This window comes from Betta splendens, chromosome 7 (assembly GCF_900634795.4).
Source record: "Betta splendens chromosome 7, fBetSpl5.4, whole genome shotgun sequence".
Taxonomy (NCBI): Eukaryota; Metazoa; Chordata; class Actinopteri; order Anabantiformes; family Osphronemidae; genus Betta; species Betta splendens.
Genome location: NC_040887.2, coordinates 1909070 through 1931712, shown reverse-complemented (window position 1 = coordinate 1931712; position 22643 = coordinate 1909070). Strand labels below are relative to the sequence as shown.

At 49.8% G+C, this 22643-nt stretch overlaps 3 protein-coding genes across 21 annotated transcripts in view; 1 reads left to right on the top strand and 2 right to left on the bottom strand.

Moving 5' to 3' along the window:
- The window catches only part of LOC114858257 (membrane-associated guanylate kinase, WW and PDZ domain-containing protein 1-like), a 59183-nt gene extending 51014 nt beyond the window's left edge, over positions 1 to 8169 (top strand). For 17 of the 19 annotated variants that reach the window (XM_055510420.1, XM_055510427.1, XM_055510426.1 and 14 more), the window contains 8 exons: positions 467 to 662; positions 740 to 1042; positions 2325 to 2528; positions 3250 to 3337; positions 3426 to 3483; positions 3845 to 3988; positions 4069 to 4207; positions 5227 to 8169. In XM_055510420.1, coding sequence (XP_055366395.1) covers positions 467 to 662; positions 740 to 1042; positions 2325 to 2528; positions 3250 to 3337; positions 3426 to 3483; positions 3845 to 3988; positions 4069 to 4207; positions 5227 to 6287 — 2193 coding nt within the window. In that variant the 3' untranslated portion in view covers positions 6288 to 8169. Of the gene's footprint in view, positions 1 to 466; positions 663 to 739; positions 1043 to 2324; positions 2529 to 3249; positions 3338 to 3425; positions 3484 to 3844; positions 3989 to 4068; positions 4208 to 4416; positions 4509 to 5226 lie in introns of all 19 variants that reach the window. The other 2 variants (XM_055510435.1, XM_055510424.1) reach the window with 2 other exon arrangements.
- Positions 8170 to 9239: 1070 nt separating this feature from the next.
- LOC114858318 (rhodopsin) lies at positions 9240 to 10795 on the bottom strand. Its single transcript, XM_029155460.3, has one exon. It carries the CDS (start codon positions 10712 to 10714, stop codon positions 9653 to 9655), a length of 1062 nt encoding a protein of 353 aa, XP_029011293.1. The 5' UTR covers positions 10715 to 10795; the 3' UTR covers positions 9240 to 9652.
- A 1400-nt stretch (positions 10796 to 12195) lies between these two features.
- LOC129604327 (guanine nucleotide exchange factor subunit RIC1-like) lies at positions 12196 to 13323 on the bottom strand (the record flags this gene model as incomplete). The annotated part of the gene is made up of 2 exons (XM_055510263.1): positions 12196 to 12264; positions 13222 to 13323. Coding segments are annotated over 2 exons (171 nt in total), but the record flags the coding sequence as incomplete, so codon positions are not given.
- Between the last annotated feature and the right edge of the window lie 9320 nt (positions 13324 to 22643).

The following is a 22643-nucleotide window of genomic DNA, read 5'->3' as shown; positions in this document are numbered from 1 at the left end:
AAGCAAAGGCCTTTCTGCTGGTGCACCATATATTTGTCATAAAAGGAGGAAGTGAGGCTGAGAGTGGAAGGCACACATGACGAATAGAGGGAAATAAAATGGCAGCAGGCTTCAGGTTTACCCCAGAGGAGCTGCCGCTTGTTTTTCGTGCCAAATACTGCAGTTGTGCGCTTGTTGCTGTCAGAGCTGTGTCTCCACTCCCACACAGCGCCTGCAGCTCCGGGCTCCTCCGTGGCCCCAGAGGGCCACTCTGGCCTGCTTGCTTTTCTGAGCGTCAGCTGCAAATACCTTGAAGTGATGCAACTCTAGACCTGTCAATTTAAACAGAGTGAGACAAGTGCGTCTCTGTGCGCACGGTTTGACTTACAGCCGATTAGCGGCTGCTAATTAGCCATAGGATCCTAATCATGAAGCTGCTGCGTAGATAGGAATGAATGAAGCATCCGTTGTGTGCTCTGCTGTCCAGATCTACATAGGCCACATAGTGAAGTACGGGGCCGCGGACGAGGACGGGCGCCTGCGCTCCGGGGACGAGCTCATCTGCGTGGACGGCACCGCGGTGGTGGGCAAGTCGCACCAGCTGGTGGTGCAGCTGATGCAGCAGGCGGCCAAGCAGGGCCACGTCAACCTCACTGTCAGACGTAAGACGCCCGGATACGGAGGTGACGGCAGCTCTGAGCACAGGTCGCCCCCCGACACGCCTCCCCCGCCTCACCCGCCTCTCCCTCCCGCTCCCCAGGCTCCAAAGGAGAGGGCGACGTGCCCCCGTCCCCGGCCTCCTCGCACCACAGCAGCACGCAGGCGCCCAGCCTCACCGAGGGCAAGCGCACGCCGCAGGGCAGCCAGAACTCGCTCAACACCGTCAGCTCGGGCAGCGGCTCCACCAGCGGCATCGGCAGCGGCGGCGGCGGCGGCAGCGGCAGCGCCGTGGTGCCGGCGTCGCTGCAGCCGTACGACGTGGAGATCCAGCGCGGAGAGAACGAGGGCTTCGGCTTCGTCATCGTGTCGTCCGTGTCCAGGCCCGACGCCGGCACCACCTTCGGTAAGTGATGCAGGGCCCGATGATGGTGGTGTTTTATTTCGTTTCGTGTTTCATAATGAGGTTTTCAGAGGATCAGTTTTATGTGAGTGTGAGCAGCATGAACAAACCTTCGTAATAACATCTGCAGCGCATCGAGCAGTAGAACATACATGTACTGTGTCTAGTGCTGCTTCCATCACAGACTCTGACCCTGTGAAAGTCCCACCGCCATCCGTTCGTGTCTATGCTGTTTATTTATTAAGGCGGCGGCCGTGCATGGACTGAAGTCGCTGATGAGGAGTAGTAGCAGCTCAGTTAGCGTTAACCTCCAAGACATGAATTCCAAACACAAAGTCAGACCAAGGTCCTGCTGTAGTGAGTCATTATGATGATGTACCGCGGTGTGTCACAAAGAACGGATGAGAACGGCCGCCACCGGCCGCCCGGGGAGCATGTCATCGATCCCATGGGCTAATGGCGTTGCTTTGCAAAATGCAATGCAACAATTAATGTTTTATTTACAGTGACACCGGTGACGGCGCGAGTCCACAGCCGCTCCAGCGCCTTCCAGTCTTGGGAGGTTCTTGTTTCTGCTGCTGCCTCACTGCGCTCCCCTGCTCCTCGTTATTCCTCCAGGGGGACGAGATGAATGGGCTTTGTGCTTTCATGAGCTGAGCTGCGATCGTGCTGTAGCATCCCTCACTCACTTCCCTAATGGATTCATGCCATGGGGGACCTGAGCCGAAATCTGACAGAGGATGTGTGTTTAAAAAAAGCAGCTCTGGAGCTTCTTCCAGGAGGTTTACATGCAGCTCACTTCTGGGAAAAACAAAGTCTTCAGCTCATTCCACATCTCCACACGCTCCATAGCACAACCCCCACGTCCCCTCGCATTCTGAGCTTATGCATTTTACAATCAGGGTAGAAGGAATCGAGGTGATGTAATAAATATAGATGCTGCAAAAATACTGTATAAAAGGGAGGAGCAGAGATAGAGAGAGTGCAGGTGAAGGAGGGGAGAGAACTGGTCCCTGCAGCGTAAACAACATTTGTCAATCAGATGCGATGGCTACACGTCTGCGTCTTCTGGTTCCAGGCTAACTGGGTTTGCTGTGGGTAAACTGAGATGTGGTGATTTGGATAATTGACCTGTCTTCTTTCTGTCTTTTCCACTTTTCCTTCTAATCATCATCAATCATTCACCAATCAAAAAAACTCACACAAATCATGTTGAAATCCAATCATCTCCACACAAAAACATGCAAAATGCACATGCAAACAAACATGTACGTTCACAACAAAGCTGGAAATGCTTGTGTGGCCATGCCCCACAAAATAGGACGCATCATTGAAGGAAGCCCGGCCGACCGCTGCGGGAAGCTGAAGGTCGGGGACCGGATCCTGGCCGTCAACGGCTGCTCCATCACCAACAAGTCGCATTCGGACATCGTCAACCTGATCAAGGAAGCCGGAAACACTGTCTCGCTCAGGATCATCCCTGGTGATGGTGAGGCTTTCAGTGTGTGTGTGTGTGTGTGTGTGTGTGTCTTTCATAATGCAGCATGATGTGACTTATTCATGGACGTGGTGGGAAGAAAAGGGCACCGCTGCTCTTCACAGGCACTGTCTTTCTGGGTGTGAACCGTAGTGAGTCACTGAGTAGGAGGAAGGTGAAGCTGCCCCAGAAGCCTCCATCACCACTTCTCCACCTCCCTCTCTGCCTCCCAGATGTCTTTACAGTTTGAAAAGATTAAAAACACGGCCGACGTTTATTCACAGGCTCAGGAAATAAACTCAGACTGAATATGTCAGGGCAAGCGTTTTGTGAGAATGCTTTGCTTTAGTCTCAGCCAATGGGGATCAGCGCGAGACGCTGCAGCAGCTGTTCACCTCCGACCGAGAGGTCGCCTCGTTTCTGCCGCGATCGGACGCAGGTGAAGCCAGAGAGGAGCCAGACGCCCCCGGTTCCACTCACGTAGAATGAGGGCGCGAGCAGCGACGACGCTCACGGATCTGCTCCGTGTTTTCCAGCGTGATCGCTCGTGCAGTGGGACGAGTTGTTCATGAGCAAATGGCAAACGACAGCATCACAGGCGGTTAGCGTCAGGTTGGAGGGAGCGGCTTCAGCGTCTTTAGAGAACACAGCTGCAGGCCAACGCGTAGAAACGCTGTATTTTACTCTGCTTCTTCTTCTGTGTTAATGTTTGTGCGATGACGTTTCTCTCCAGAATCTTCCAATGCTTCTCTGCTGACCAACGCGGAGAAGATCGCCACCATCACCACCACGCACACGCCTCAACAGTCCACAGAGTCCCGGTAGGCGACGCACGAATCACACTGCTTCCATGAAGGTGTGTTAGTTATTACAGCCCAGAGTGTAACGCTGAGCTTCTCCCTTCATAAGGAACAACCCAAAGTCCAAAGGAGCTCCTCCTCCTCCGCCCACGCAACAGAACACACAGGTAGGAACAGCTCCGTCCTCAGACCTGGACCCGCTCCATGTCTGAGGACCCGCTCCTCTGCTCAGAGCCTCAGACATGGACCCGGACCCGCAGGCTGAGGGTCCAGCAGCTTCTTACCTCTTTCTGACTTTTAGTCCTACCAAAGCCGGTACCTGCTGGTCACCTTATATACTGTGGCAGCTTTTCCTTCAGCCCTTGTTTACTGAGGCTCACAGACTCGTGTAACATTAGTCAATTGTGCTTCACTGAGCAGACATTTTGAGTGTTGGTAGAACGTGATCTCATTCGATCTGAAGTTTGGCCTCACCTCTTGACCTTTTGACCTTTAGCAGCATCAGTCACGTCTCCTCTTTTGTCTCAGGATGCTGAGTTCTACTCGGTGGACCTGGAGCGGGACAGTAAAGGTTTTGGCTTCAGCCTCAGGGGCGGGCGCGAGTACAACATGGACCTGTATGTGCTGAGGCTGGCGGAGGACGGCGCCGCCGTCAGAAACGGCAAGATGAGGGTAAGAACCTCGGAACGGCAGACGGCGGTCTGTGCAGAGCGTTAACGGGCAGCAACAGTAACGCGGCCTCTGTGTCTCAGGTCGGAGACGAGATCCTGGAAATTAATGGTGAGAGCACAAAGAACATGAAGCATTCACGTGCCATTGAACTGATCAAGAACGGAGGCCGGAGGGCGCGGCTGGTGCTGAAACGGGGAGACGGCTCCGTACCCGAGTATGGTAGGTTTCAGGCCCTTATACAACATCTGTTGAACAACGTCAGTTCAGGCTGGAATAATGTCGATAATGTTTAATATCTTCTATTACAAACCCTTCTTCTCTCTATGACGACGCTTTGTAAAACAGCCTGTTGTCTGTTTATTTGTCTTCTCCTCTCCCTCCCTCCGTTCTCTCTGGTCTCTTGTTGCTGGGCTCTTCCTCCTCTCCAGCGATGATGGCTCCTCATCTCGCTGTTGGTACAATGAGGAATGACAAGATGGGAGAGCCCTGTTTCTACCTAATGGGCCAAAATCAGACCACGGTTTGTAGCCAAGTCTGTCCCGAGTCCACTCCCCGGCCATGGTTCTCCTTTCAGTTTGACCCCCCCCCCCCCCCCCCCCAGCTCATCGCTCCCGCATCCCACTTTGTGCCCCGTGTTCCCACCGTGTTCGTTCTTGGTGTCTCATCATGCCTGACTCTAACTTGTGAATCCATACATGCACCACCCCCTGCGTGCTCCAGCATCACACCACATATCCTTACTGGCACTAATACGTTGCCATTGCTCATGACAAACTGCTGCCATAGCAACCAGCCTCTAATTTGGCAGAGCCGCCGCCAAAGTGACTCTTATTTCTGTTCTTTTTCTTTTCTGTGTTTCTCCCACTGATGCACATTGAGTTGTTGGCCACTGTTTTAAACGACTTCCTGGGAGCCCGCTGTGATAACCTCCGCCCCACACTTGCTTTGTGTTGCACCTGCTCTTGTTGCTGACATCACCCCGTGTTTCAACCCACAGCTCTAGAAAGAGAACATGAAGCGATGCGTCACCTTGTTTGTTTATGTGCATAGGTGTGAATCCTTGGCCACATGCCAGTTTAGTCCAGCCCGGTTGTTTCTGAGGATACATGCAGCACATGCAACAGCACATGCATGACTTCCATGAGCTCATGCATTGACCTTCTGTCAGGTCAATGCATGAACGTCACGTTGGTATCCCTCAATGCCTGGTTTCTCATCCTCCGTCTTCTGTCCTGCAGACGGCAGCAGTGACGGGCACCCTCCCGCACCCGGGGCACAAAACACTCCGGAAGTGAGAACGCTGCCACCCAACAGCCGATACCACACCTCATTGGAGTCCAGTTATCCACCAGACCTTCACAAACCATCACGCCAGGAGGAGGCTGCGCGTGGCCGAGACAGGAACCGAACCTGGGACAGGGCTGGGTCCGAGCAGATGGACTGCCAAGGCCAACAAATGAACCCCCACCATCATCACACCTGGAATAACAATCACAGTCAAAATACTCACAGACCGCAGTCTCCAGACAGTAACAGCAGTAGCAGTGGCAACAAGAAGAGCAGAGGCCGCAAAGTCAAGAAGTCGGAGTCGGAGAGCGGCATCTCCAAGCTCCTAAAGACTCTGAGGAAGGACAGCTCTGGGAAGAAGGCAGCCGCTGCCGAGAAACTGAGGAGCCGAGAGCTCTCCAGCAGCAGCTCTACTTTGGACGGGAGATCCCGTCTCCAGCGGCGCGGCTCCCTGGACCGCTCGCCGACCCGAAAGCGGGCCTCGTCCCCCGACCGCCGCCGGGCCAAGTCCATGGACCGCCGGGCGGAGCGAGCGCACCGGGACCGCACGCCCGAGCGGGAGCGCGACGATGGCGGCTTCCTGGCCGCCACCCCCGAGCGCAGGCTTTATGAGCGGAGGCTCCCGAAGGAGCCGCAGACGCCCGGGCGCGTCAGCATCAGCAACGGGGACGCGTCTCTGCCCAGGGGCCGCGCGCATCAGCGAGCAGCCAAGAACGGAAACCTCCTGAGAGACTCTTCCTCAGAGCGGAGGGAGGAGCGGCACCACGTGAACGGGACGCCGGAGAGACGCTACCGAGCCGAGCGGGACTCTTCCCCCGACAGCAGCTACAGCCGTGACGAGCTGAACTATGCAGCGGCGCCCAGACTGAAGGACTACTACAGCATGATGAAGAACAACGCTGCCTACAACAACGCGGGCCACAAGAACAATGCAGCGGGCCGCGGCGCCAACCAGCTCCCTGAGCCCAAGAGACGGCTGTACAAGGAAAGCCCCAAAGACCTGAGCATCTAGAGCCACTCGCCTCTATCTGTGCACATGTGGACACCAAGGCTACGAACTCCTGTGCTTTATTGATTGGTTTGATTGACTTGACAACTTGTGATCCCATCCAGAGATTCATAAAACAGCAGGAGTACAATCCTTCTCTCAGTTCATACTGGTCGTTCCGTCATTGTTCTAGTTATTTTGAGCATAACATAGGTTGTTGTACTATAGTAAAGGTATTGTATGTGCCTGCATATGAAATCGGTGATATTGCTTTTTGTAGGCATTGCTGAATCTAAATATTTGTTCCCTCAGAGGTATGAAACATGCTTCCAGTTGTGGTATCTTTAACTAAGCTTGTTTTCAACTTGTTTCTAGATGTCTTCTCCATTCTGAATTGCTTTACTGAATAAACTATAGCACAAGACTGAAGGTTCACAAGAACTGGAAAAAAAGCATTTGACTGACGGCAAATCTCTAAATTCTCAGAGAGATAATTCTATAAATAACTTATGACTATTTATTTTGATTTGGCACATATCATCAACAAGTTCATTCAAACCTTGAAGGTAGAAGTGCACACTGTACCTGAGAAAGCATGCTGTACCCTTATTTGTGTTGCGTCCTTGAAGTGTGTGGCAGCTCCCCCTCCTTCCACTAAATACACCCACATGAGGAGGATAAAAGTGAAACTGTATGAGAATTAGCAACATTATTATCAGTTTCTCCTTTTGCAGTAGGATTTTAAAAATAACTTAATGCTGTGATCCGTCTGCATTCCGGTTCCAGCGGGGAACGAAGCTGAGTCTCTCAACTACATGCAAAGCTGTTCTGGTAGATTCTCTTTTGGAGGAAGATTACAGTTAAACACTACACTTTAGTATTTTGAGCCAGAACTTAAAGTTGCCCTGGAAATGATTTTTCAAATATGCAAAAAAAGCAAAACCTGTAAATGATCCCTGTGCAAGTTGCATGTGTACATGAAGTGTAGTTTCCCTGCTTTGTTGGTTAATAAGGAACATACACTGTAACACAGCAGTGATCGTTGGCCCTGACCTCATGTTGAAGATCCCCACACCTCCTGGTCCCGATGACGTGGCTGGATTTGTTGGTAACGTATGAGTGGTCGACCTGCCGTGCTGAGCCATGCTGTCACACCACTGGAGTCTGACTGCTGCTTTCTAACGTGTTTCCGTGTATTCTCTGTTTTATGTTTCATTGAAGAAGTTAAATATATTGGATAAGCCACTACAAATACATTGTTTGATCACTGTTGTCTCCATGGTACTGTAAAAAAAACTAAAAAAAGTCACGTATAAGAAGTGAAGTCGTTGGCCATCTCCTGTAAAGATTTTTTCCAATGTATCTATTAGGAACCGTCATGGATTAAAATGTTGCCTTTTTCATGTACAAAAGAGAAATTTATGAAAAACACAGCAGTGAGGAATGTGATAATGTGTTTATATGTCTGAAATGGACCTGACGAATACGCTGATTTACCTTGGATCAGGTATGTAAAGACACTGAAGTCAATCAGAAATGGCCTGGTGGTTGGAATCTCTCGATGGTTAGCCTGCCTTTGTATTATAAAGCACTTGTATGCAGTCTGTGTTCTTCAAGCATTATTTCTTGCAATGTGCTCTGGACATAATGCTGTCTCTGTGTTGATAAAAGCAGTACATGTATATGGGCCAATCTTTTTTATAAAACTATGCATATATAAATACTACATTGTTCATAGCTTTATTTGACCCATGAAGCTATACATAACATTAGTCTAAGTACAAGTAGATGTGAACTTATCCAGCTTCTTTCCTTAAGATGGATTACGATGTATATGTAGCTATCAAAAGAAGTCTGTGAATGCTATTTTTATTATCAAATAAAGTTTTCCATACAAATTGAAAAAGCATTTCATATTTCTGCACGGCCGTTGTTCTGACGAGAGTAAACGATGATAAATAATTACCTGAGGATGAGTAGTGGTTGTAGTAGTAGTAGTAGTAGTAGTAGTAGTAGCAGTAGCAGCAGCATCATGGCTGCCGGCTGCTCCGCCTTCACGTGATGCGTGTAGTAGTGAGACTACTGTCACTCAATCTCCCTCAAGAAGATTCAAAAGCAGCAACAGCTGTGCTCACGTTTCATGTTTTTTAACACGAGTTACAAATTACTAATGTACTACACTAATATGAACGTGGGATATTATCTAAACTTACATACAGTAACTCAGTAGAAAACAACTGGCAAATGTAAAATTTTTAGAACAAGTTAGTGTTTAACAGAATTGCTTTTTTCTCTTAAAAACAAACAAACTAATATCTGATTTATCGCAGCAACAAGCGCTTCCCTCCTCATTCTTGTTTTCCTTAAGCTCACAGCTGGAGCTTGACATGAGACTGCTCTCTGAGCACATCTGTATTCTGTGGAGGATCCAGAGATACAATGGTTGCCATAGCGACACATACTGTAGGAATAATGTGTGTTTATTGTGAGCTAGTGACCAGCTGATGTGTCTGTTACAAATACTTCACCTAGAAATATTTAATCAATCCTGTGATGCCAACTGTGAAGCACCTGCACATAAGGAAGGAACAGGTTTATTCTACCGTACCTTACATCATAGTGCGTGTTTTACTGTAGTGTATTATACTTTTTAAACAAACATGTTCCAGATTCCAGAGCATGGAGGTGTTTACTGATTTGTTCTATGCAGTTAGTCTTTCCTCAGCTTTAAATAATGTGATTAATTTTAATTATCAGATCAAGTAGGTGTTATGTCAGGTGTATATTCATAATCCCTTTAGACCATGTTCTAAGCCCAAGGTGACCTGTGGTTGAAATTACGATAGCAAAGCACACTCCACAAAAGAAAGTTGTGGTTGTGTTGTGTTTGCATCGTCTTGTTCCGTAGCTCCAGAGCTGTAACCACTACAACCAGTACGACCAGTACGACACCCTGAAACAGGACTAGAGACATGATCGCATTGTGAATGTCATTCACATTTATTCATTTCTATAAATATACTATGGACCTGTGTCGTCCAATTATAAGTAAAACATAAACAGGGTTAGTCATTTGCAAAGTGCGTTTTATTTTACGTTGCCTTGATTACATGCCTCTACATTCAAAAATAAGCCAGTATCATGTAAGATCCAACTGTCAAGGATGAACTTTTTCCCTCTTTCGCTCAGGAAAAAAATCTCTCACAGATTGTAAAGTTGGATTTTCTGTACACACAGGAACAACTCTGGAATGGGCCGACGCGTCCTGTAACTGTCTTTAGGTTGAACCAACTCGTTTGTAAAAATACAAAAAAGGAAGTTATTTCCGTAGACATTGGAGGAGAAGTCTTCTTCTTGGATGGTGGATCACGGAGCTTTTCTTGACCCGTTTATGCAGGAGAGACGGAGCTGGAGGACACAGAGGAGGCCTCGGTCTTGGAGGCAGTGGTGGATCCTTCCTCCTCCTCGAAGGGGTTCTTGCCGCAGCACAAGGTGGTGGCCATGCAGTGGCGGAACTGCTTGTTCATGCAGATGTAGATCAGAGGGTTGTATATGGCAGAACTCTTAGCAAAGAAGGCCGGCACGGTCATGAAGAGTGGGCCGAACTCAGAGCCCTGGTGGGTGAAGATGTGCCAGGCCACGCCAGCATAGGGCAGCCAGCAAATGTGGAAGAAGACCACCATGATCACAACCATGCGGGTGACCTCCCTCTCGGCCCTCTGGGTGGTCTCAGACTCCTGCTGGGCGGCAGCCGCCTCCTTGACGGCGCACAGCAGGCGGCCGTAGCAGAAGAAGATAATAATGAGGGGAATCAGGAAGTGGCAGCAGAACATGTAGATGACGAAGGACTCGTTGTTGAAACCCTCGGCGCGAGTGTAGTAGTCGACTCCGCACGAGCACTGCATGCCCTCGGGGATGTAGCGGGACCAGCCGATGAGGGGGGGCACGGCACAGGAGCAGGCCATGATCCAGGTGAACACCAGGCCGATGATGGCGTGATTCTCCCCGAAGCGGAAGTTGCTGATGGGCTTGCAGACCACCAGCCACCGCTCAATCGCCAGCGCCACCAGCGACCACAGCGACATCTCGCCGCCGAGCGTGGCGAAGAACCCTTCCAGGTTGCAGCCGAGGCGCCCCAGCACGAAGTAGCCGTGCATGGACGTGTACATGGTCGTGGTGAATCCTCCAAACACCATGAAGAGGTTAGCGACCGCCAGGTTCAGCAGGACGTAGTTTAGAGGGGTTCGCAGCTTCTTGTGTTCGATGGTGACGTATAGAGTGAGGAAGTTGATGGGGAAGCCCAGAAGGATGAGCAGGAACATGTAGGCGCCCAGGGCAGCGTAGGCCGCTGGGTTCACAAGGTAGTACTGAGGGTATTCATAGGGACTCCGGACGACGCCGGTGGTGTTCACCATAGGGACGTAGAAGAAGGGTCCCTCTGTGCCGTTCATGGTTGCGGTCGGCGGGTGCGGTCAGCCCTGTGATGGTGTTTCCTCTGGCTGTTCAGGAGAGCGATGGAGCGGGGCCCGGTGGGCGCCGCCCGGCTTTTAAAAGGCCACACCTTGGATTATCGCCTTCCAAATCCGTCAGCACAAACTGATTTAGGCCACAGTTAATAACTAATCCAGCCACCGCTGCAAACAGAACTGACCACTCATCAAGATATTAAGGTTACACCTGCTCGTGTCTATGGAGCTACAATGACTTCCCTCATACAGTAAATGAACCTTTGTCCAGCTTTAACCAGAATCTATTTTGCTCATTTCCGAGCTTTATTTTTCTGATGCTTCTTGTCGTGATTCTCCACCTTTGCAGTTTTCAAACAGAGCTTCAGTCTCAGATTTGCCTAATGACTTTAGAAGAACATCTGAACTTAGTTAGATGACTTCATAAGAGGCTGTTTGCTCCATCTGAAGCAGGTACAACAATAGAAATTCTGCTCATCCCACACATGTATGAACTATCTACCTTCACTTTTATCTGATTTTGGTTTGTGATTGTTGTATGTACCGTAGTTACTCATTAAAGTGTCCTGGCAACGAGCCGTTAATGTCTTTAAACGCCTCCTTGTGTCATGTTAAAGTCTGCTTAGGTCCAGTGAATGTAGAGCAAAGGTAGTGGTGAGTGAGAGGAGGCCCATCTGAGCTGCTGCTGAAGAGCTCAGCACTTTCCTAATGGGTGTTGTATTAAAGAGATTTGAGGCTTATGTGTTGCTCTCACAGGCCTGTAATGGATTTAATGTCGTAGACGGGTCACTCTCACTTGTTGTTGTCGTCGCGTTCTTTGAGACTTTATTTCCCGTCCTTTTTACAGATATTCCTAAGCATAATGGAATTATTACATTTGAAGTAATATATGTTAAGAATGTAATTTTATAGAAATATTTTTGTGTTGTGTTGTTTTGATATTTGTATTTGATATTTGCTAAACAAGTGTAAAGGACCAAACATGTTGAAGCAGCTGGTTAACTTACTGTGGACTCACTAAGACCGCATGAGTTTTCCAGTAGGTCTGAGCTGTTCTTTAGATGTAGACACAGCCACTAGCTGATAAACTTGTGCTGTAGCAAGAGCAGCTGAAGTAGTACATCCTTCTTGTATCCTTCTTGTGTGTTGGTGGAAAGTAGAACAGAAAGAGAAACACATCCATTCTCACTGTTCACTGTGGTGAACACTGGGTGTTTTGCTGCACTCTTCAGGAAATGTGACCAAAGTACATGCCTGCCATTCTCAGACTAAATCATCGCTGGGATTAGGTGAATGGATGGATGGATGGATGGATGGATGGATGGATGGATGGATGGATGGATGGATGGATGGATGGATGGATGGATGGATGGATGGATGGATGGACAGGTGGACACGTGGATGGATGGACGGGTGAACGGGTGGACGGATGGATGGATGGATGGATGGATGGATGGATGGATGGATGGATGGATGGATGGATGGATGGATGGATGGATGGATGGATGGACGGGTGAACGGGTGGACGGGTGGACGGATGGACGGGTGAACGGATGGACGGGTGGATGGATGGATGGATGGATGGATGGATGGATGGATGGATGGATGGATGGATGGATGGATGGATGGATGGATGGATGGATGGATGAACAGGTGGACGGATGGACGGATGGATGGATGGATGGATGGATGGATGGATGGATGGATGGATGGATGGATGGATGGATGGATGGACACATGGATGGATGGACGGGTGAACGGGTGGACGGGTGGACGGAAGGACGGATGGACAGGTGAACGGATGGACAGGTGGATGGATGGATGGATGGATGGATGGATGGATGGATGGATGGATGGATGGATGGATGGATGGATGGGTGAACGGGTGGACGGGTGGACGGATGGACGGATGGACGGGTGCACGGGTGAACGGATGGACAGGTGGATGGATGGATGATGGATGGATGGATGGATGGATGGATGGATGGATGGATGGATGGATGGATGGATGGATGGATGGATGGGTGAACGGGTGGATGGATGGATGGATGGATGGATGGATGGATGGATGGATGGATGGATGGATGGATGGATGGATGGATGGATGGATGGACGGGTGGACGGGTGAACGGATGGATGGATGGATGGATGGATGGATGGATGGATGGATGGATGGATGGATGGATGGATGGATGGATGGATGGATGGATGGATGGACGGACGGTGGACAGGTGGATGGATGGACGGGTGAACGGGTGGACAGGTGGATGGATGGACGAATGGATGGATGGATGGATGGATGGATGGATGGATGGATGGATGGATGGATGGGTGAACGGGTGGACAGGTGGATGGATGGATGGATGGATGGATGGATGGATGGATGGATGGATGGATGGATGGATGGATGGATGGGTGAACGGGTGAACGGGTGGACAGGTGGATGGATGAATGGATGGATGGATGGATGGATGGATGGATGGATGGATGGATGGATGGATGGATGGATGGATGGATGGATGGATGGATGGGTGAACGGGTGAACGGGTGGACAGGTGGATGGATGAATGGATGGATGGATGGATGGATGGATGGATGGATGGATGGATGGATGGATGGATGGATGGATGGATGGATGGATGGACGAACGGGTGGACGGACGGACGGACGGACGGACGGACGGACGGACGGACGGACGGACGGACGGATGGATGGATGGATGGATGGATGGATGGATGGATGGATGGATGGATGGATGGACGGGTGAACGGGTGGACGGGTGAACGGGTGGACGGGTGGACGGATGGATGGGTCAGCTACTGTATGTGGTTTTCCGACGTTGACAGGACTTTGACTGTGTCAGATACTGTGTGTTCCTCCGGTGTTTAGCTCCACTCCCTGATTTCAGATTTCTTTATTTTGTGCATGTGAGGATGACTGTGGCTTTTAGAGGACACGCGCGTGGGCAGGGTGTGATGATCTCTCATTCTGCCCACAGGAACTCTCTTGCTGAGTGACCGGTGGAGAGAAGAACACTGTGACCAGGACATGGCACTTTCCACACCACCAGCTCCCACTTACATTTCACACTGAGGGTTATACATCATCAGGCACGTAGGAGCAAAAATTAACATCAGTTGGGTTAAAGATGTCAAGATTCCAAACAATCAACTGAAAGTACCTTGTTTTGTCCAATCAGCAACAAACTGTTATATGACAAAGCAGCAAAAAGCATTTTTTTGGTTTTGTTTAAAAAACACAAACAAACCATCACACTGTTTACAACTTTACCAAATAATTTTGTATTTTTATTACTCATTAGCCATCAGACTTTATCACACTATTGCTGCTGTATTTAACAATGAACAATAATTTTTTTTAATTTAATAATACAATATTTGTTGCTTATAGAGTCTGAAATGTCTGCGTTTTAATGATCAAAGGTGAAGTGAAGCTGTTAAAACCAGCCACAGTTTTCTCTGTGTTGCTTGTGCTGCTGGTGCTTCTTCAGCAGGTTCACCAGCAGTGGGAGCTGTTCACCACACATTCACGTCCTGCGTTATTATTCATTCTACAGCAGTCGACTGAAGCAATATTTGCATTTTGTTGCTGAATCGCGGTGTGTTTGTTGCCAACTTGCCCTTTTTTAAAGGCATTATTCACAGTGTAACAGCAGCTTCTCTCAGCTGATGCTGCTTTTCTAATTAAACTCATGTATCTGGTGGCAGCGTTGCCGTTATCGCTCCGAGGGCCGTGGATCCAACAGCCTTTTATTACAGCAGCATCAGGCCCATTGAGTCACCATGAAGTCCTGTTACAGCTTCATTTACTGGAGCCCTGAAGGAAACCAGATCACACTACATTATTAACATCCCCTCACACCTGCTGGAGCTGCCTGCTGAATGTCAGGGCACCGCATATGAAAGACGTCTGTTGTATTGTGAGCAAAAGCGAGGATGTGTGTTTAACAGCCGACGGGGTCCCTCCCGGTCAGTCAGAGGTAAAAACGCTTCCCTCCGATCAGCCTCGACGCAGCCTCCGCCGCTTCCATCAAAATCTTTCAAGAGCACGCACGCACAACATTCTGCCCATGGTGACGTTTCTGTGACTCCTTCTACCGCCCATTGTTCATGTTTGACAACTGCAAAGAAATTAGCAGTCTTTGGCATGATTCATCATCTTTCAATCGACTGGTTGCTAAGGTGATGAATCCACGGTGTGTGTGCAGAGAGCTGAAATCCTGCAGAGTGTGCGGGGAGCAGTGTCCCCGCACACACACACACACACACACACACACACACACACACACACACACACACACACACACACACACACACACACACACACACAAACTGCAGTCTGAGCTTGATTTGTCCCTCAACTGGTTTGATGTTTCAGGGTTTAGAGACAGAAGCCCCAGTTGCTGGTGGTTAAAGCTCGTACTGTGCGCACAAATGTCACCCTCATCAGCAAACACATATACGTGTAGACACACACACACACACACGCACACACACACCACACCTCCCACGCTCTCATCTGCACACGATCACACAACAACCGCTTCAAAGCCGCACATATTCATCAGCACTCTCCAACCTCCTTTTATCATATCTCATCATTCATATGCTAAGCAGCCACACGGGTTTTGGGTTTGGAAACTACAGTGTGGGAGCTGGTCCGATTCAAACGGGTCAGTTCAGATCCCAATGTGACGTTTTCTCCTTCGCTCCTCATGCCGTGTTGTGGACCTGCTTGAATGAAATCACGCGACCACGTGGACGCACGCGCAGGGACTAAATCCAACGGCCCAAAGGTCGGACTCGTGCCAGAACCGCCATTAGTGATGACGCCAACATCGACCATGTCGGGCCAGAACTGGCTCCATCTGTCCTAAGCTCAATTGGTCCTCGTCTCTGAAGTCTAATCCAGTCAGCACCAGGTGAAGCTGGAACCAGGAGCCGCCAAACGTCTCAGTTACACATTCTGTGACTAGTTCCTTAATTGACTTAAATGTTTCCTAAATTCACCCTGAGTCAGTTTGCAACGATCAGACGCTCACAGACGGAGCTAATGATGCTTCACGGCTTCTTCCAGGTCAGTCCTCCTTCGATCGTCCAAAGCACCTGTTTGTTGCTCTCTTTCCACTTTGCTGCATCATTTTCTGACACAAGAATGTGTCTTGTTTTTAAAACCAGGTTCTACTTGAGGTTCCAGATGTGTGACGGCAGATGCTGGTGGCTGCTCTGCTGTCAGCGTGGACCCATAGCCCTCCTGTGTCCCGTCAGACAAGGCAAATGAATGCCATTTTAATGTCACGGCTTTGAAGCAGACATCTTCTAATATTTATTGTGTTTCAATGTGTCCTTCGTGATTCACTCACATTAGAACACACAATCCTAGTGTGAGGGTCATGATGGGGAGATGGAGTTTAAACTCTCAGGGATTTCTTCTCAGAACAGACTGTTTATCCCTCTAGAACAGGCTTTAACCCAGATCTGGATCCTACCTGGGTCTGTTTTGTCTACATTAAAACGATAAGATCGCCTCTCGCCGTGTTTTGCTGACTCGTTCTCAAGGCCACGGAGTCCGACAGCTCTGTTTGAGCGGCTACAGGCTGAGAGCTGATTGAAGTCTGTGAGTTGGAGTCCCAGCACAAACAGCAGGAGCGGAAGACATGGAGTTTGTTTATTAGATTACACAGGGGTCTGATGATCGGCATAGCAACCGGCCTGAAGGAAATGACCTGCATGAACACGCTGCTGCTCCAGAGCACGTGAGTAACACTTCATTAAACACAATCAGTTGCATCTCAGCCCAACGTTCATGGGTCGAGTGTTTCATTCCCTGATTTATTGGTAAGTCATTTATAAGTACAATAAACCATGAATGGGCAGTGGCGTGGAGCTTAACTTTACACATGTTTTTGTGTCAGTGGGCAGGTTGAGGCTCCAGAATCCACAGCTAATAGATGCAACAATTAAAAGATGACAGCTTAATAATTAATGGAAATAATCAGTGCATCTGCAGCTCTGCCTCAGTCTGGTCAATCTGCTGATCATTACTGCTGCTGCGTCTCATTTCTGTTCTAGCTGCCACACACAGCTGCTGCCGCTGAAGCCTTTTCCAGCCAAACTCCACCAGTGCTTCTCTCCTGGTGCATTATGTATACAGCGAATCAAAAGTTTGCACACACCTTCTCCTTCAGCCTTCCTTCATTCTATTCTATTATTTAGAACATTGTACATTAATATTGAAAGTGTGTGTTAACATGGAAATAACAGAAACTTCTCCTGAGTATCTGCCTTTTGCTTCGATGGCACCTCTTCCCCTGAAGGACGTCCCAGAGGTTTCACAGAACCGCCCAGATTGGTATCAGGTCATCAGACAGAGCCGTGTCTGGAGTCACTGAAACCAAAGAAAGCAGCACAGAGCTGTGCTTTGTGAAGCAGTGAACCTGGGGCTCATCCACCTCCATGGCCTCTAGACAGATGCATCTGTGTTCAGAAGCTCAACTTGAAGCGGATTCTGTTAGATATAAATATAAAGCTACAGTAGAAATGTATGAAAGTGTTGCTGGACTCAGTTAAATATAAAAAAGCTTGTACATGTCTGTAACACCAGTATCCAAACAAACCACATCTATGAGCAGCACCCTCTTCTTTAATTATTTTTTTAATAATTTAATTCCTTTCCCCGGTCTCATCGTTCCCCACATATAAACATATAAACACAGAACTCAGCTTCTTCTGTTTCATCCTACTCTCTTTCTCAAAGACGTTGCTCATTTTAGATAATTTGCTTAAATGAAGTTTTCAGACATGTGACAGGCTCATCAGTAATCCTCACATGGATCAGCACTGAATCACTGAGAGGCTAACATGATGCAGCGCTTGGCTCCTGCTGTAAGTGTTGCTTCTCGTCCTTCACCCCTGCTCTCGGCTCCTGCGCTCGAGTCGCTGCACAGTTTAATCTCTGTGCACTCAGATCTGTTTGCTGCCTGCTTGTCTGGGAAGCCGCTGGCACAACAGCGCGGCCCGTAGCTCCTCCAGGAGTCAGAGCTCCTCCAGGAGTCAGAGCTGCTCCAGGAGTCAGAGCTCCTCCAGGAGGCACAGCTCCTCCAGGAGTCAGAGCTCCTCCAGGAGTCAGAGCTGCTCCAGGAGTCAGAGCTCCTCCAGGAGGCACAGCTCCTCCAGGAGGCACAGCTCCTTCAGGAGTCAGAGGTCCTCCAGGAGTCAGAGCTCCTCCAGGAGGCACAGCTCCTTCAGGAGTCACAGCTCCTCCAGGAGGCACAGCTCCTCCAGGAGGCACAGCTGCTCCAGGCAGAGCTCCTCCAGGAGGCACAGCTCCTTCAGGAGGCACAGCTCCTCCAGGAGTCACAGCTCCTCCAGGAGGCACAGCTCCTCCAGGAGGCACAGCTGCTCCAGGCAGAGCTCCTCCAGGAGGCACAGCTCCTTCAGGAGGCACAGCTCCTTCAGGAGGCAGAGCTCCTCCAGGAGGCACAGCTCCTCCAGGAGTCAGAGCTCCTCCAGGAGTCAGAGCTGCTCCAGGAGTCAGAGCTCCTCCAGGAGGCACAGCTCCTCCAGGAGGCACAGCTCCTTCAGGAGTCAGAGGTCCTCCAGGAGTCAGAGCTCCTCCAGGAGGCACAGCTCCTTCAGGAGTCACAGCTCCTCCAGGAGGCACAGCTCCTCCAGGAGGCACAGCTGCTCCAGGCAGAGCTCCTCCAGGAGGCACAGCTCCTTCAGGAGGCACAGCTCCTCCAGGAGTCAGAGCTCCTCCAGGCAGAGCTCCTCGGCGTCTGACAGATCCTGGTCAAACAGCGTGCACATGTCTGCTGAGCCCGGGCTTCACGGGAGCAGCTCCACAGCAGCCTCGATGAGCGCCGTGCTCGGCCTCGTGTGGCTTTAGTTGGGCCTGTTAGAACAAATGTCAGGTTTACACAGGCTCACGTCCTGCTGTTGGTGTCTGTGCAGCCGATGAAGCGCGGCTCAAAAAGTGCATAAAAGCTTGTGATGAATTATGGGAAACAGAACGTACAGAGCAGTGTGTTTGAAGGAAGTCGTGTCTGTTTGCATGTAATCCTCTCCTAAAGCCACGCGGGCAGCGCTACAGGACGCGTGACCTCAGATGACGAACCGCGTGCAGCGCGATGCTTCCTGTGAGAGTGCAGCTGGGGACGTCTCTGGAGCAGGCGTGTTTTACAACCCATCTGAAAGGCTTCATCTCCACTTAAGCCATTCCCTGTGGCGGCAGCCGCCTGGGCTTTGGTGGCAGCTCAGTCCTTTGATGTCAACCAGCGCAAAATAAAACATTTACTCCACGTTAAATATTGTTTTTCAAGTCCTCTAATGTGAAACTCAGAGATGAGGAGAAACAAAGGGCGAGCGACAGAGAGAGAGAGACAGAGAAACTCAATTCATTTTGATCTGCAGCTCCAGCGAAACATAATGTTGCCTATTTAGAGTAACACAGTAGGTGCAGCTTAAAACTTAATGCCACACAATAAAGTCCGTCAGAGGAACAGAGCAAAGTCACGTCCCAGCGTTAAAACCTTGTGCATCTTGTTTTTATTCTGTTTCGTTTCAAGGCAACTTTTCCATCCTGACAAAGAAGGAAACAATGAGCGTGTTAAAGAAAGCCTTGTAGCTAAATTCACCTCACGGAGGTAATGGACCTGCTCCAGAACGCCACGAGGTCGTCATACTGCTCATTTATGGTGTTTGCACAGTCTGTCTTTGCACAGTGTCTGGTGGTAAAACGTCTCCTGGCTCCTGTGGAAGTTCAGGCCTCTGGAGGAGATGTGGAGTCTGTTACATCACTTCCTGTTTGTTGGAGCCATCTTAATCACGCCTCCTTCGTTACTGGTACCGCTCTGGTTCTGGCCTCATCCTGTTGGTTTCAGTCTGTTGGTAACAGGCTCCTTCCCTCTTTGTCACATTTCTAACAGCTCTTTGTTTAGTCACTTCCTGGGAATCACAGCTTAAGAATGTTTATATGTGAGAGCTTAGAGCCATGAAGTTGTGATGATGGTAAATTCTTCCGTTTTACGTGAACAGCGCTTCTGGTATCACGGATTAAAACACCTGACTGCTGCTTCCCATTCAAATACATTCAGTTTTGTACGATAAATAAGTGCATTGATTGTCATTGTCATCTGGTTGTTGTCCGTTTGTCTATTGTAGATTGAGGAGGAATAATTAATTAAACCTTTGTACATAAATTGAAAAGCCTGAAGAATAACAAACAAGTGTCACTGTACAATAGAGGCCTTGATTAGGATTTGTTAACCAGTGGACTTTGTATTTCAGTAATTATACCTGGTGCCAAACCTCAAAACAGACTCTTACTGCAGGTTTTGCAGCCAGTTTGAGCTGAAAAACTCTTTTTTACCAGAACAGGAACTAATGACTTGAGGAAAAGCCTGTTTGGCAGCGAACGTGACTGAGCCTTTTCCCACTGACGGCATCGTGTGGCCCCTGAACCCCGGGTGGAACGCTGTTCGGGTGACCTGTCCTCTCTGCATCTTATGAAGCTGTTAATCCATGACCGTCATGGAAACATGCCTGAGAGCAGACAGAAATAGAAATGCAAATGGTGGCAGTTTCATAACTCTCTTATAGAAATCAGATCTGCGTCTCAACCCAGATGCCACTTGCTCTTTTACTGTACGAGGCAGCAGCGTTGTGCCCCTTGGTCTCATTTGCCTTTAATAAAGGGGACGTTTTGTGGACGCGCCCTCATCAGACGCGTTCCTGCGCTGGAGGAGATGAGGGAGCACGAGGGCAAACACGTCAGAGCCTCTGTGCTTCCCATCTCTTCTACACGTTGTCATTAAATGTCATATTTAACTGTGTCTTCGGCTCATCAAATTATTAGATTTATTAGAAGTTGTTTTTTTCACATATTTCAATAGAGAAAATAATAATAAAAAATCGAAAATAAAGAAAAGATCAAACAGCTCCATCTTGACTCAAACTTTGACACTGAAGGGACGAAAAGGAAACAGGATGAGACACTTGAGCCTCCAACAGACAAACAGACGTCTCATCCATGTGCTATTCATTTTAATTCTGTGTCTTCAATGGGAGATTTCCTCTGTGACGAACATGAAACAACTGCTGGGATTTTCCAACAACACATAATAAACATACAGGAAAGAGAACTCTGGCTTTAAAGCATGTTCCTGCTCTTCATCTTGTCAGGCTTGGGCAGGTGTCGGACCCACATGCACGGCGCAGAAACACAGATGTGATTAAGTGCAGGTTTATTCGGTGAATCAGAGTCAGGCAGTCCAGGTCCAAACACAGTACGTTCCAGTAGGCAATATACAAAGGAGCAGGCAATCTCAGAATCAAGGTCCAGGCAGGGTTCGGTACACGAGCAGACTTGGCGACAGTACAGACAAGGATCAGGCAAAAACTCACGGTCAGATTATCAGGCACAGGTCTTTCACAGGTTGCGGGATCAACAGGGTTCAGGCAAGAGTCAAGGTCGAGGCGGTCACGGTCAAAACACGAATGGCTACAATAGAATGCTGGAAAGAGTACATGAACTAACAATCTGGCGACTGGTGTGGGTGAGAGGTGGAGGTTAAGTACAGGTGCTGATTACTAATTAGCAACAGGTGTGGATGATGAGAACCGGAGCGTGACAGGAAGTTAACAAAATAAAACAGGATGTGACACGTAACATGAATCATGACAGTACCCCCCCCCCTATGGCGTCTTCCACGGCGCCAACGAGCCCCTCCCCCCTCCGCCCAGGGCGGGTGGAGGGAGGAAACAGGAGGAGGGCTCGAATCTCCCCCCCTCGCCTGGGCGATGAAGCAGGGTGGGAGGAGGGAGGACATCAGGAGGAGGGTCCAGCGCCGGAATCCTCGTCTGCAGAACCGTGGCTGTGGTGCCCCATCCCGTCCGGGGACGGGGCCTCAGGATGTGCTGCATGAAAGTCTCTGATAAGGGACTTGTCCAGTATGTCCCGGGCCGGCACCCAAGCGTTCGTCCCCCGTAGCCCTCCCAGTCGACCAGATACTGGAAGCCCCGCCCCCGACGTCTGCAGTCGCGGAGGTCCCGAACCGTGTAGACAGGCCCTCCGTCCACAATCCGAGGAGGAGGAGGCGGTTGATGTGGAGGGACCATGGGGCACGATCGATAGGGTTTGAGACGGCTGATGTGGAATGTGGGGTGGATCTTCATTGTCCTGGGCAATGAGAGCCTCACAGAAACAGGATTAATAATTTGCGATATCGTATATGGACCAACGAATTTCGGAGTCAACTTACGGGTCTGGGCCTGCAACCTGAGGTCTCTGGTGGACAACCAGACCTGATCGCCCACCTTGTATTCTGGACCCGGTATCCGCTTACGGTCGGCCGCGCCGCTTGTACTGGTCCCGTGCCCGCAACATGCGCCGTGCCTGCAACCATGTGCGACGGCAACGCTGGACCAGGGCTGCGCCGACGGGACGCGGACCTCTTCCTCCGAAGCCGGAAATAATGGCGGCTGGAACCCATAGGCGCACTGAAACTGGGTCAGTCCGGTGGAGGCGCAGGGCAGCGTGTTGTGGGCGAACTCCACCCCACGAGTTTGCTGGCCCATGACCCCGGGTTTCTGGAGGCGAGGAGCCGCAATCCTACCTCCAACTGCTGATTGGCCCGTTCGGCCTGTCCATTGGACTCGGGGTGGTACCCTGACGATAAGCTAACTTCAGCCCCTAGAAGAGAACAGAACTCTCGCCAAAATCGCGAGACGAACTGGGGCCCTCGGTCCGACACAATGTCTGAGGGGAAGCCGTGGAGTTTAAAAACATGCTCGAGCATGGCTTGGGCCGTAGCCTTGGCTGACGGCAACTTGGGTAGGGATATAAAGTGGGCTAACCTGGAGAAGCGGTCTACCACCGTCATGACGACTGTCTT